General features: G+C 53.1%; 1 protein-coding gene across 1 annotated transcript; it reads right to left on the reverse strand.

Moving 5' to 3' along the window:
- Positions 1-982: 982 nt before the first annotated feature.
- CEACAM16 (CEA cell adhesion molecule 16, tectorial membrane component) lies at positions 983-10,964 on the reverse strand. The gene is made up of 9 exons (XM_031660365.1): positions 10,950-10,964; positions 10,790-10,864; positions 8,009-8,107; positions 7,809-7,919; positions 6,557-6,629; positions 5,604-5,948; positions 4,999-5,277; positions 3,444-3,722; positions 983-1,477 (listed from the first exon to the last, which is right to left on the reverse strand). The coding sequence occupies exons 1-9, from the start codon at positions 10,962-10,964 to the stop codon at positions 1,059-1,061; spliced, it is 1,695 nt and encodes a 564-aa protein (XP_031516225.1). The 3' UTR covers positions 983-1,058.
- Positions 10,965-14,894: the final 3,930 nt, after the last annotated feature.

The following is a 14,894-nucleotide window of genomic DNA, read 5'->3' on the forward strand; positions in this document are numbered from 1 at the left end:
GAGACATGGTCCCTGCCTCTGGGAGCTCCCAGTCTGATGGAGGAGACATGGTCCCTGGCTCTGGGAGCTCCCAGTCTGATGGAGGAGACATGGTCCCTGACTCTGGGAGCTCCCGGTCTGATGGAGGAGACATGGATCGTCACTCCGGGAGCTCCCAGTCTGATGGAGGAGACATAGATCCTGACTCTGGGAGCTCCCAGTCTGATGGAGGAGACATGGATCTTGACTCTGGGAGCTCCTAGTCTGATGGAGGAGACATAGTTTCTGACTTTAGAAGCTCCCAGTTGATGGGGAGACACGGTTCCCAACATCTGAGAGCTCCCAGTCTGAGGGAGGTGACATGGTCTTCAACATTTGGGAATTCCCAATCCAGTGGAGGAAACATTGTTCCTGACTTCTAAGAGCTCCCAGTCTGATGGAGGAGACATTGCTCCTGACTTCTAAGAGCTCCCAGTCTGATGGAGGAGATATTGCTCCTGACTTCTAAGAGCTCCCAGTTCAATGGGGAGACATGGTGCCCAACATCTGGGAACTTCCGTTCTGATGGAGGAGACGCAACTTCCACACGTAGAAGCCTCCATCCTAATGGAGTCGATCATCCTTATTTCAGTTTGAAAGAGAAACTCCACCATCTGATGATAGAAACTTTGCCTTCACGATAATAGAAAGGAGGAGACATGATCCCCATTGCATAGGATCTCCCAGTCTGATTCATCCTTACTCTATGCCTGCAGTCTAATAGGAGAGGTAAACTCCCATCATTAACCCATTTCCCCAATATGGACCCTATGTTTTAGGGTCCACCTGTCTGCGGGAAAAAGGATGCTCCACCGTCAGACTCTTTTAAAACCTTCAGTCTGCTGTACCTCTTATTTGAGAGAGAAGCCATGGGGGTCCCCTTTATCAACCCTCAGTCTGATGGAGGAGGCCAGTCTACCCACAGTGTAGGTCATTAGTTTGATAGAAGAGGCGGAGCCCTATTTGGGGACTCCCAAGTTAGACGGAGGAGACAAGGTCTCTTCCTTCAGTCTGATGGGGGAGGGATATCCATCTTTGGTCTATGTCCCCCAGCCTGATGGAGGAAGCAAAGGCTCCTTTTGGGAGCCCTTGTCTAAAAAGGGGCATGCCTTGCCCTTTCCCACACACTCACGGGCCACCTGCAGCTCCACTTCCAGTGTCTCGGTCTTGCCCTGCAGTGTGACGGTCTTGAGTGTGTAGCGGCCAGTGTCTGTGAGGTTCAGCTTTTGCACCAACAGTGAGCAGTTGGGGAAGCCCACCTCCCGGCCTGTGTGTGCGGGGCCTGCAATCCAGGTTCCTGACGGCAGCTGGCTGAGCAGCCGGTTGGGCTCGGAGGCAGGCCCGCGGTACCAGGCGTAGACCAGCAGGTCCTTGGGGTAGCCCTGCACGGTCAGCGTCACGTCCTGGCCCTCCATTGGCTTGGTGGGCACGGGCACGATCATCATGGCAACTGCTGCAGCTGGGGAGAGAGCGAAGGGGCTGGGTCAGCTTGGCCTGCATCTGGCATCGTGTCCCCCTCCCATCCCCTGCTGGCCTCCCCCCAGCTGGCTGGCACTCCCCTTGTAGGGTGCTGGGAAGGAGACTGAGGAAGGAGGTGACTTGTGTCGTGGCGGAGGTGGATTCTGGGTCCCAATAGTGTCTGCTAGGGGGCTGTGTCTCCCCTATCAGACTACAAATTCCCAGCCTTTGAGAGGTGTCTCTCCCATCAAACTGGAAGACCCTGGAAGGTTAGGTCATGTCTCCTCCATCAGAATGGAAATTCCCAAAATATAGGGGCCATGTCTCCCCTATCAGAGTGGAAATCCCAGAAAATGGGGACCATGTCTTCCCCATGAGATGGTTGGGACTTGCGTCTGTCAGACCGAGAGACCCCAGAATGTGTAAACCATAGCTCCTCCATCAGATTGAAAGATTCTAGAGGGTGGGAGGCCATGTCTCCTCCATCAGATTGAAAATTCCTACAAGGTGGCAGCCCTGTTTCCTCCATCAGATTGAGAAATTCTAAATTGTTGCTGGGTTTTTCCAATCAAGTTGGGGACCTTAGAAATTAGAGGAAAATATCTATTCTATCAGACTGGAAATTCCTAGAAAGTGGGGACCTGTACTCCTCCATCAGATTAGGAGTACCCCAAAGGTGGATACCCCATCAGACTAGGAACGCTAAAAAAACAGGGCCATGTCTCCTGGAGACCACGTCTCCCCATCAGAAGGAAAATTCTCCCCAAGTGCAGACTGTGTCTCCTCCATCTGACTAGGAGCCCACTGAGGGTGAGTTGTCATATCTCCCTCATTACTGGTTGGAAGCTCATGGAGGATGAGGCATTGCCTGTTCTCTTTGAGCAGCAATTCCTTGAATAAGGGAGCCATGTTTCCCTGTCCCAGGACCGTCTCTCCAAGGACAGAGGTCATGTCTCCTCCATCGGATTAGTCTCCTTTTCTTCTGTCTCTCTCCCAGCACCTGCCACAGAGTTGCTGACAGTACTAGAAGCCCTTGGGAGCAGTGTATCCACTCCCTAAGCATACCTGCATACCTTGGACACCCCCCATCTTGGCCTGCACAGGCAGGGCTTGGGGTAGTGCCTGAGGTCTTCTGGTGCATCCCCCTGTCCCCCATCAAGACCAGCTGCCAAAGCCCCAGGTGAGTGGAGCGGGAGGCACACTTACCTCTGGGGATGCCATTTCAGCTTTGGGTGAAAATCCACCCCTTGGATGAGACCCAGCCTGTTAGTGGGAGGGAGGGAAGGACCATTTCCCACTGTTCCCCGGGGATGATGGCCACTTGGGAAGGAACCAAGGTGGAATTAATGAGGCCTTAATATTCAAAGCCGCCATCCCCGGAAGATGAGAAAATGTTGCCTGAGGATCGCAATGGCTCTGAAATGACAACCACCTGCACTGCCCCAGCCCTCAGGTCATTTTAGGATAGAAGCAAGATGACAATGCCTCCCCAGCTGTTTCTCCATTTGCCAGCAATTGGCTGTGATTCTCCAATTGTGTGTGTGTGTGTGTGTGTATGTGTGTGTGTGTGTGTGTGTATGCCTGTCATCTGGGTCAGATAACTGGGTAGTCTAGTTGGCTGCACAGAATTTCAGCTGTCTGTGTGGTGGGGGGGTAGGTCAAGCCCCTAAGCAGCTGGTGACTGAATTTAGAACAGTGGCACCCACCTGAAGTGACATCTGAGTGATTTTCCACTCTGTCAACTCACAATGGTTTGCCATTTGTTCTCCAGGTGCACAGGACATGGGCTGTCTCCCTTTAGACCCAGATGCAAAGGGATCCACTTGATATGCCACTTTGTCACAGCTCATCAATGAACTGTGAATCTACCATGTTCCGATTCTCTTTTGGGCAAATGGTGGCTTAACCCTCACAGCCTGATGAGGCCTCCATGGGGATTGGGGGTGGTCAGGCTGGGGGTGACTCACCAGAGAGCTTGACCACGACTGAGGCAGATCCAGATAGCAGGGTCTTGGTGTTCTTCGCAATACATGTGTACGTCCCCTCCTGGGCAGCTGTCATGCTGCTGATGTTGACGTGGTCTTGACCGTTCTTTAGGGCCTGCCCATTGAAGGCCCACACATACTCGGGCTCTGGGCAGGACCTGGACACGCACCACAGGGTGAGGGACGTGTTGAAGTCAACTTTGATGGTGCAGCCTGTGCGGGTGGTGGAATCCTGGAGGATGGCCACACGTTCTGGGCCAACTGTGAGGGCAGGAGGGAGAGATGGGGCAGTATAGGGAAGGAGGAGTGGAAGTGGGAACCCCTGGTTTTCTCTCCACCAGGCTAGGTCCCTGGGAATATCTTGGCCTCGTGGAGGGGAAGAAAAAGTTCTGGCCTTAACTCTAACTTGTTCTGGGATCTTGAGAATCACTCCCTCTCAGAGGATCTCAGCTTTCTGTTCTGTAAAAAGAATGTGTTGGGCCAGATAACATTTCAAGGTATTTTTGAAATCTATGGCTCCATTGACAAATAAAAAAAGCCTAAATGATTTTTTGTTTTTTTCTGACAAAGCCATTCTAAGAGTGTAGAATTCTAGGGCTTTAAGAGTTGGTGCTTCTAGGTTGTAAGGTTCTAAGGTTCTAGAAATCTGTTTCCAAGATTCTAGACTCTAAGATTTCAGGATTAGATTCTAAGATTCTAAGAAACTCTGCATCTAGAGGTTCTAAGATTCTCAAGTCTGGAATTCAGTGCTTCTGAAGTCCAGAATTCTCTGGTTGTAGGATTCTAGGATTCTAGGCACTAAGTTTTTCTACATCACGGGTTCTCATGTACCTCGGTGATTTATTTTCCCAGGATTCCACACTGCACATCTGCTGCCCCTGGGAATGACTGTGTGCTTTGGTTATGTTGTTAAATTTTGTGTCCCCTCCCATTACACTATTTCCTCCTCCACTCCCTTTTCAAAGCAACTGGCCCTGTTTGCTTTCTCTGCAGATATTGCTCCTAACTGAAGGATTATTCAATAGTAAAGGTGGTCTGTAGAAGTCCTTTAGGATATGGGGCAAGTGTATGTTTTTTTCTTTCTTTCTTTCTTTTTTTTTTTTTTTTTTTTTTTGAGACAGCATCTTGCTCTGTCGCCCAGGCTGGAGTGCAGTGGTGTAATCATAGCTCACTGCACCTGCAACTTTGGCCTCTGGGGCTCAAGCCTCCTGAGTGGCTAGGACTACAGGCATGTGCCACCATGCCTGGCTAATTTTTATGTTTTTGGTAGAGACGGGGTCTTGCTATATTGCCCAGGGTGGTCTCAAACTTCTGGGTTCAAGTGATCCTCCTACCTAGGCCTCCCAGAGTGCTGGGATTATAGGCATGAGCCACTGTGCCTGGCCAGGGCAAGTGCACTTTAAGAGGGGCCCCTGTTCCCCAACCCCAGCTTGCCTGCTGACTCGCTGTGTGCCCTTGGGCCCCCTCTCCTGGCCTCGGTTTCCCCATCCATGAGGTTTGGACACTGGGTATCTCTGGTAGGGCCAGGAGGACTCACAGTACACGGTCAGGTTGATGGGCTCACTGCGGCTGACACTGACCGGGTTCCACACCTCACATTGATAGGCACCGGCCTCCTCCCGGCGGATGCCATGCCTGGCCAGCACCCGGCCGTCAGGGGACAGGCCCAGGCGGAGAGCGACGGGCAGGGCCCCACCGTTGAAGAACCAGCGGACCTCAGCTGTGGTGCTGGGGCTGCCGCACATAAGGCGTAGGGTGTCTCGACGCTCCACCAGTGCCGTGCTGTTGGCCAAGACTGTGGGCTGGGCCAGGATCTCTGTGGAGGCAAGAGACAGAGGGGGAGGGGGCCAGGCACCGCCTGCTCCGAGGGTCTTCCCTTCCCCAGACAAGGGGCATGGCCGGATTGTGGCTGTGCCCCTACACCCTCAGCCGGAGGGACAAAGAATGGGTTTAGGAGGCAGGTCTAATCCTGGAGGCCATCCTGAAGGAGATGAGCATTTTGAGGTTATTTTAGAAACTTTTTCCCTGATGGTTTAAACATTGTTGGATTTTTTTTTTTTTTTTTTTTTTTTTTTAAGAAGGATTGAGAAGGAGGTTGGAAGGCCCGGCTGGGGCAGAGGCGGGTGTTGGGGGGTGTCTCACCATAGACCTGCATGTGTCCGTAGCCCACCTCAGTCTGAAACTGCCTGTTGTACGTCTGCAGGATGTAGGTGCCTGAGTGCCGGGGCAGGACGCCCTGGATGTCCAGGCTGCCATCGGGGCGCACAGCCTCCCGCCCCGTGTGGGCCGGGCCAGGAGTCTCATCGCCTGTGCTCACAATGTAGCTGGCCACCAGGTACGATACGCTGAGCGTGGGCCCCGCGTACCAGTTGTAGGCGAGCAGTTCCCCCGAAAGCCCGTGGACGACCAGCGTGATGTTGTCCCCTTCGGTTGGCTGGGCAGGCTCCAGGGTGATAGAGATCTCAGCCCCCACATTCAGGAACGTGGCTGAGGAAGAGGAGTCAGAGGGGTTGGATGAGGCAGGTTTGATCAATTGCCCCATTTGACAGAAGAAGAGACTCAGGCTCGGGGCACGTCCCCAGCCCAATGTCCTTCTGTATAAACGAGGACAGGCAAAACCAGGATTTGAACCTGCGACTCTCTGACTCTCAACATCTCAGCCACCTAATCTTTCTGGGAGTTTATCTATAGAGTGGCTTTGAGTACACTCTCTCTGTGTTTCTGTTCTTCCAACTGTCACGTAGGGATGACAGGTCTACCTGCCTTTAAGGTTGTAAGGATCCTGTACACATAACACATTTAGAATGCCTGGTATACAGTAAATGCCCAATACATGTTAGTCAGATGCAGGAGCTCAGTCCCAGGGAGGGACTCAGTCCCAGGGAGGGAGGGATGTGTTGTGAGGATTGGGTTTGACGGACTGTGTCGAGGATCTAGCATCACATCTTGCATACAGCAAGTGCAAAGCAAGTGCTCAGCCCACAGGACCTGTGGATTTAAGCAGGACCCAAAGGGTTTTCCCATCGTGACAGTCACCAAACCAAGTCTCACGAGATTCGGCTGCGTATCCAGCCCAGCTAATTGTATGGCCCCACGTAGGACGTCAGGGCCTGCCCCCTGGGTCCTGACTCCCAGTCGGGGGCTCTTCCTCTGCCTCTCCAAGCTCGCCTACAGTGGAAAGCAGGGGTAAGATGAACACACTCCATCCCTTTCCTTCTCAACCAAGCAGATCAGCCTCAAGCCTGATGAGATGGTTGGGGCTGCTTGGGTTTGAATGACGTGTGGTTGCCTGGAACGGGCGGCTGTGACAGTGCTCACGTAAAAAGGACTTACATGCCTGGCCAGTTTTCTGGTACTTTCCAGGCTGTTAGAGTGTGGCTAGGAGTGAGGGGCTAGCCCTCAGTCCTGCCACTTTTTGGCTGTGTGACAGCAGCCAATGATTTCACCTTTCTGAGCCTCGTTTTCTCCCTATGAAGTGGGGGTTCATGTGTGGGCCTCCCTCATAGATGGTTTGGGGTATTTTTTAGAAATGGAGTCTTGTTCTGTTGCCCAGGCTGGAGTGCGGTGGTGCAATCTTGGCTGACTGCAATCTCCACCTCCCGGGTTCAAGTAATTCTCCTGCCTCAGCTTCCCGAGCAGCTGGGACTACAGGCATGTGCCACCACACCTGGCTAATTTTTTGTATTTTAGGAGAGATGGGGTTTTACTATGTTACCCAGGCTGGTCTTGAACTCCTGACCTCAGGTGATCCACCCGCCTCGGCCTCCCAAAGTGCTGAGATTACTGGCGTGAGCCACCGTGCCCGGCCCCTCATAGGTGCTTTTAAACACATGAGAAGCTCTCAGAACAGCTCCGGGCACACAGCAGATATTGTGCTGCTTATAATGGTCTTTACATGACTCTGTCAGTGAGGCCTATTTCACAGGCACACAGAGGCTGAGAAGGGAAAGGCCACTGCCCCAAGCTGCATCTTCCAGGAGAAACAGCTTCTAGGAAGAGTTTAGCCTCGTCAAGGCTTCCATAGCTGATAAAACAGAAACCCGCAGGAATGAAGGAGCAACAGCGGCTCCCTTGTCCTGGCTCATGCCCTGGGCTTAGAAATCTCCAAAGCCCATCCTGAAAACCTCTCTGGGTGGCTGTCCCCAGCCTGCCCAGTGCAGGTGCCTCTTGGAGGGGTGAACTGTGCTGGTGTGAAGCAGGGCTGCCCTCCCTCCCTATCACGCTGGACTTCTGCTCACACCTTCCCTCTTTCAGACGGGGGGTCCCCTCCCCTCCCTGGGGTCCTCAAGGGACTGAGGTGCTGGGGGGTGCCATTCCCGCTCACCACTGAGGAGCAGCCAGCTGTACCCAGTCAGCGCCATCTTTCACCCCAAACCGAGTCTTGGAGATGGTGGCGTTGAAGTCCCAGTGCTCGGACTCCCCTTCCTGGTTGGGGCTCGGCTCCGTCTGCCGCAGGACCTGGGAGGGTTTGGTGATTTGGAGCCAGGGGAGATCACCTGAATTTGGAGGGATCGAGTCACCAAGGATCTGGGGCCCAGTTTGGGTACCAGGGTGGGTGTGGCGGGCACCGGCCAGAGGCCGTGACCTGGGCAGGCCTCCTGGGGCAGCCGCCTAACCCTCTTTGTGCCGAGGGCCCGGATTTGGTACTGGGAGAGGAACCAGGTCGCCGAGAAGAAAGGAAAAGTAGGGGAAGATTTTCGGGTAGTGCTTACCGACCACCCAGGCCCATGGCCTCCTCAGAGAGCTTGGGAGTCACCAAGGAATAAAATCAGTAAAAAGTCACTGCACCTTTCCCAGCCCCACTTGGTGCAGGGGACCTATAGGTGTTATATCAGTGGATGGCGAAGCAACCCTGTAAAGTGGGCACTTTTCGGACTCCCCCTTTGCAGACTGAGATGTGCCAAGTGGGGACTCCCACTTGTCCAGGTTCCCGCAGGGAGAGGGGATTTGAGCCCTGTTCTGTGTGCAAACCCAGATAGAAGGGCAGGAGGCTGTATGGCTACATGTTTTCTTTGGGGCTCTCCTTGGCTTCCTGCAAAGTGCTCAGAAATTCACATTCTCTGTCTCCCTCTTCGGAGGCCTTGTTTTCCCCTCTCTGTCAAATGGGCATATTCGGAGGCTTTGGGGCCACGGAGAGCTGAGTTTTGACACCGGCTCTGCACTTACCCAAAGTGGGGCTGGGGACAGTCCCTTGTTGAGACTCCATTTATTATTCTGAAAAATAGAGATGATGGCCGGGTGTGGTGGCTCACGCCTGTCATCCCAGCACTTTGGGAGGCTGAGGCGGGCGGATCATTTGAGGTCAGGAGTTCGAGACCAGCCTGGCCAACATGGCGAAACCCTGTCTCTACTAAAAATAATAATAATAAAAATAGCGGCCGGGCGCGGTGGCTCAAGCCTGTAATCCCAGCACTTTGGGATGCCGAGACGGGCGGATCACAAGGTCAGGAGATCGAGACCATCTTGGCTAACATGGTGAAACCCCGTCTCTACTAAAAATACAAAAAACTAGCCGGGCGAGGTGGCGGGCGCCTGTAGTCCCAGCTACTCGGGAGGCTGAGGCAGGAGAATGGCGTAAACCCGGGAGGCGGAGCTTGCAGTGAGCTGAGATCCGGCCACCGCACTCCAGCCTGGGCGACAGAGCGAGACTCCGTCTCAAAAAAAAAAAAAAAATAGCAAGGTGTGGTGGCAGGTGCCTGTAGTCCCAGCACTTTGCGAGGCCGAGACGGGCAGATCACCTGAGGTGAGGAGTTCGCAACCAGCCTGACCAACATGGCGAAACCCCGTATCTATTAAAAATACAAAAGTTAGCAGGGTGTGGTGGCCCATGCCTATAATCCCAGCACTTTGGGTGGCAGAGGCAGGAGGATCACGAGGTTGGAAGTTTGAGATCAGCCTGGCCAATATGGTGAAACCTTGTCTCTACTAAAAATATAAAAAATTAGCTGGGCGTGGTGGTATGCGCCTGTAGTCCCAGCTACTCGGGAGGCTGAGACAGGAGAATCTCTTGAACCTGGGAGGCAGAGGTTGCAGTGAGCTGAGATCTCGCCACTGCACTCCAGCCTAGGCAACAGAGTGAGACTCCATCTCAAAAAACAAAAACAAAAACAAAAAAATAAAAGTTAACTGGTCTTGGTGGCACATGCCTGTAATCCCAGCTACTAGGGAGGCTAAGGTAGGAGAATCACTTGAATCCAGGAGGCAGAGGTTGCCGTGAGCCAAGATCGTACCACTGCCCTCCAGACTGGTCGACAGAGCAAGATTCCATTTCAAAAGCAAACAAAAAAATAGAGATGATATGGACGTTACTTCAGGGTTGTTGACAGCAGTTAGTGAGATGCTACAAGTCAGGGATTTAAGCCAGGACCTGGTGGACGTGGATCTGATTGGTGTAACTGTTATTAAAAGTATAGGCTCTGGCTGGGCGTGAGTTCGAGACCAGCCTGGCCAACATGGTGAAACCCTGTCTCTACTAAAAATATAAAAATTAGCTGGGTGTGGTGGTGAGCACCTGTAATCCCAGCTACTTGGGAGGCTGAGGCAGGAGAATCGCTTGAACTCTGGGCAAAAGAGTGAAACTCCATCAAAAAAAAGTATAGGCTCTGGACATAGTTCCACTGTTTCCTACCTCCAGGACCCTGGGCAATTTATGGAATCTGCCAGGCCTCAGTTTCCTTATTTGTAAAATGGGGAAAACAATAGTACTCATATCACAGGGCTGTTGTAAGGATTAAGTAGATACACGTGTGAAGTATGGTACTTGCCACGACTGGCACAGAGTAAATGCTCAGTAAATCACTCATTCATTTATTGGACAAACATTGAATGAGCACCTATTGTTTGCCAGGTGCTGTTCTAAGTGCTGAGGATGTAGCCGTGCACAAGACAGATGAAATCCGTGTCCTTGGGGGGCCGACATTTGGGGAGTACATAAAGGAAGGGTAAATGTCTTCCACGTCAGATTGAAAAATAAAGTCAGAAAGGGGATTTACCATTTTATTTTTTGTAGAGATGGGGTCTCGCTATGTTGCCCTGGCTGGTCTCAAACTCTTGGCCTCAAGTGATCTTCCCACCTTGGCCTCCCAGAGTGCTGGGATTACAGGTGTGAGCCACTGCCCCTGGCCTGGCTTGCTACTTTAAATTGGGGTGGAGGGAGGGTACCAGGGAAGGTGTCTCTGAGATGATGCTGGGCAGGAGCCGAGCGGGTTGTGGTGCTGGAGCTGCTGATAGCTGTGTTCTTATCACCCACATCCTGATGGCTTCTGAGTCCTGGTTCCTCTGAGGCCTCCACAGCCTGCTTCTGGGCAGGGGGCCACATCTGTGCTCACCTGTCCTGGTTTGCCTCCAGCACTGTGTCCTGGGCTGCCCTCACGGGGTAGGGTACTGACAAGCGGGAGGAGGCCCTGAGGAGTCGTGGGTGAGTGCAGGTGAGAGGCACAGAGAGCGTCCTGGCACCTCCTGCTCCCCCCTCCCCACCTGTGACCTCACCTCACCCTTCTCCATCCTGGCCCAGAGCCCTGGGACCTCATCCCAGTATCAATCAGGATGCCTCCCCGATGTCCCTGGGCACCTCTCACTCACCTTGTCCCAAATTGACCTGGGAGTCTTCTCCCAGAAGTGTTTCTTCTCCTGGTTTCCTTATCAGGGAAGGCGCCACTACCCACCTCATCAATGCGAAAAGAGACCTGGGGCCTCCTCCCTGATGCCTCCCCCTACTCCCCGAACATGCCACCCCTTCTGGCAGCTGACTCTAAGTATATCTTCTCTCCATCCCTGAAGCCCCTGCCCTGGTCTAGGTGACCACCTCACCAGACCACCTTGCGTGGGTCCTCCTGTCTCCCCACCAGCCTCCTCCCTAGTCTCTGGCCCTGGTCTCCCCCTCTCCCATTGCCCCTCCACATGGCAGACAGAGGCTCTTTCTAAAACAAAAACCTGCCTCTGCCCCTCCCTGCTCAGAACCTGCTGTGGCTCCCCAGTGCCCTTGGGAGGAAGCCCAGTTTCCTCGCTGTGGCCCAGGAGGTCTTGCCCGGCCTGACTCCTGCCCACCTGACCAGCTACATGGAACACCTCTTGCTTCTGGGAACCCTCTGCTTCAGTTCTTCTGTCTCACTTGCACTCTACCCAGAATATCCCTGCTTCCCTCTGCTGTATTCCACTGCCTTCCCCAAACCCCCTCCTCCAGGAAGCCCTCCTGGACTCCAAGGCCTGGAATTCCCTGTCCCAGCCCTGACTGCCTTGGGTTCTCGCTGTCTGAGGCTGGGTCTTTTCCCCCCACTGGCCTAGGAGCCTCAGCTGGGCAGGGCTGGGCTGTCACCACCGTGTCTTCAGCACTGCCTAGCAAATCGCCTGGCAAGCGCAGGGGCTCTGAGCATGTTTGTGGAACTGGACACCAGGTGTGGATGACACAGAGAGAGAAGTCTTCAGAGAGGCTCAGGTTCCTTGTGATCTGCTGTCTGCCTGCAGAGTGTGACCAGGCTGGGCTCTAGAGGCACTGCAGCGTCACACCCACCCTTCCCAGTCCGCCCCCATCCTCCATCCCCCGGCCCCTCCTCTGGTGCTTCCGGCTGTGAGCCCAGATCCTTGGTTCAAGCAAGAGCTGCAGGCTCTTTAGCACCTGCTGTGCGCCGCCCCGCTGGGCAGAAAGCAGACAGAGTTCTCATGGGCAGGGGCTTTTGCCTGCTTGTGCAGTGGGTGGGGGGCGGTCATGACACCGACTTCCCTGGGACTCTTCTGAGGATTAAAATAGGCACATGGGGTGCTCAGTGCTGGGCCTGCCTCAGAGCACGTACTGGGGGCACTGCGGCCGTTGTTCCTCCACCATTTGGCAAACGTTTATGGAGCACCTACTATGTGCCGGGCACTGCGCTAGGCGCTGTGGGGTTACAACCATGAATAAAATAGACATAGAGCTGACCTGTTGATTGGGGAGACAGTTAATAGACGAATACAAACATGAGCAGTATTAGAACAGGTGGGGACAATGCTATGGAGAAAAATAAAGCAGGGGAAAGGATGGAGGTGGTCGGGGCACTGGTTTATGCAAGGCAGCAAGGTGACATTGTCAGAGTGACATTGGAGTAGAGGTTCAATAAGAGGGGCCGGGCGCAGTGGCTCACACCTGTAATCCCAGCACTTTGAGAGGCTGAGGCGGGAGGATGACTTGAGCCCAGGAGTTCGAGACCAGCCTGGGCAACGTAGCAACACCTATCTACAAAACATTTAAAAATTAGCCAGGAGTGGTGTTGCACGCCTGTAGTCCCAGCTATTTGGCAGGCTGAGGTAGGAGGATTGCTTGAGCCCAGGAGATTGAGGCTGCAGTGAACTGTGATCTCTCCACTGCACTCCAGCCTGGGTGACAGAGCAAGACCTTGTCTCATTAAGGAAAAAAAAGCACACACCCACAGTAACGTAAAACAGATAATCAGTTTTTTTACATTGATTCTGTGCTGAAATGACATTTTGCATATGTTGTGTTAAATACATTCATTTTGCCTTTCTTCATGAGATGAGGCTGGGAAAGGTCGAACTGTGTTCGTGACTCCAGTCTTGTTCCTGTTGGGCAGTGCTGGACCAGGCAGGAGGTAGTGGTGGCTGAACCAGGGATGGGAGAAGTGGTCAGCTTGTAGATGTATTCTGCTGATATCATTCTTCTTTTTTTTTTTGGAATGGAGTCTTGATCTGTCATCCAGGCTGGAGTGCAGTGGCGCGATCTCGGCTCACTGCAACCTCCACCTCCTGGGTTCAAGCGATTCTCCCACCTTAGCCTCCTGAGTAGCTGGGATTACAAACATGTGCCACAATGCCAGGCTAATTTTAGTAATTTTAGTAGAGATGGGGTTCTCCATGTTGGCCAGGCTGGTCTCAAACTCCTGCCCTCAAGTAATCCACCTGCCTTGGCCTCTCAAAGTGCTGGGATTACAGGTGTGAGCCACTGTGCCTGGTCCATTATTCTTTTTGACAGCTTCAGCTTTTCCTGTTATCTCATCCAGCTCCCCGCTGCCCACCCCCAAGAAAACCCATTTTGCAGACAAGTAAACTGAGGCCCCAGGCCATTGCCTCATGAGGTTGGAGCAGGTGAGTCTTAACTTCTCTGCACAGCCATCTGGGGACACGGTCTATGACCTTGTTTGGTCAGGGTTGCCCCTTGCCCGCCCAGCCCTCCTATCTCACCAGTCACTTAGTTCCCTCGGGAGTGGGAAGGAGGCTGGGAACTCCTTTATCTCCTCTTCAAGACCCTGCCCACCACTGACATCATCAATATGTATTAGATGAAAACGGTGGACTTGGGCCTCCATGGCACAATCCGTGTCCCGTCCTCCCTAGGCAGGGATGGGGAGGCCTCGAGTCGGAGGATTTGGCTGGAGCTAATCTCTTAGGCTGAAGCAGGTTTCCGAACCCCTTTCAGCCTCCCCTTATCTTGGGCGGGGCAGCGGGGGCCATAATATTTGCTCAGGGATCTGACCTCAGGGTGTGGCTTCCTGTTCCAGCCTGGCAAGGCCTGAAATTGACTCTGTCTGGGCCTGGAGAGGTTGTTCTTGGGGAGAAAGGACCAAATGTCCCCTTAATTCCTGGTCCTAGAAAGAGCACCCAGGCGGCCAGGTGCGGTGGCTCACACCTGTAATCCCAGCACTTTGAGAGGCTGAGGCGGGTGGATCACCTGAGGTCAGGAGTTCGAGAGCAGCCTGACCAACATGGAGAAGTCCCATCTCAACAAAACAAAACAAAAAAAATTAGCCAGGCATGGTGGCTGGCACCTGTAATCCCAGACACTCAGGAGGCTGAGGCAGGAGAATCACTTAAGCCCGGGAGTCAGAGGTTGCTGTGAGCCGAGATCGCACCACTGCGCTCCAGCCTGGGTGACAGAGTGAGACTTCATCTCAAAAAAAAAAAAAAAAAAAAGAGCACCCAGGCTTCCATGCAGGCTTCCATGCAGGCTTCCATGCAGGAGAGGAGGCAGGTGGATTGGAGAAGCCCCGGACCTTTCCATAGGCTGTTCCCTGTGCCTGGATACCTGTCCCCACCCTCCTCACCTCATTCATTTGGGTTTTTCCAAGCCATTCAATCATTTAACAAATATTTATCAAGCATGGACTATGTACCAGGCTGTTTGCAAAGGCATATCCTTTCCTTTATTGGGCTAAATCCTATTGGAGGGAGATGGGCAATAATAATTAAAAAAAAAACCCCTGATATGGCATTTAATGCCAGGCAGAGATAAAAGCTATAAAAAGTAAAATAGGTCAGGTGCAGTGGCTCACGCCTGTAATCCCAGCACTTTGGGAGGCCAAGGTGGGTGGATTGCTTGAGGCCAGGAGTTTGAGACCAACCTGGGCACCATGGTGATATCCTATCTCTACAAAAAACATAATAATTAGCCAGGCGTGGTGGTGTGCACCAGTAATTCCAGTTACTTGGGAGTCTGAGATGGGAGAA

Source organism: Papio anubis, chromosome 20 (genome assembly GCF_008728515.1).
Source record: "Papio anubis isolate 15944 chromosome 20, Panubis1.0, whole genome shotgun sequence".
NCBI classification, from domain to species: domain Eukaryota; kingdom Metazoa; phylum Chordata; class Mammalia; order Primates; family Cercopithecidae; genus Papio; species Papio anubis.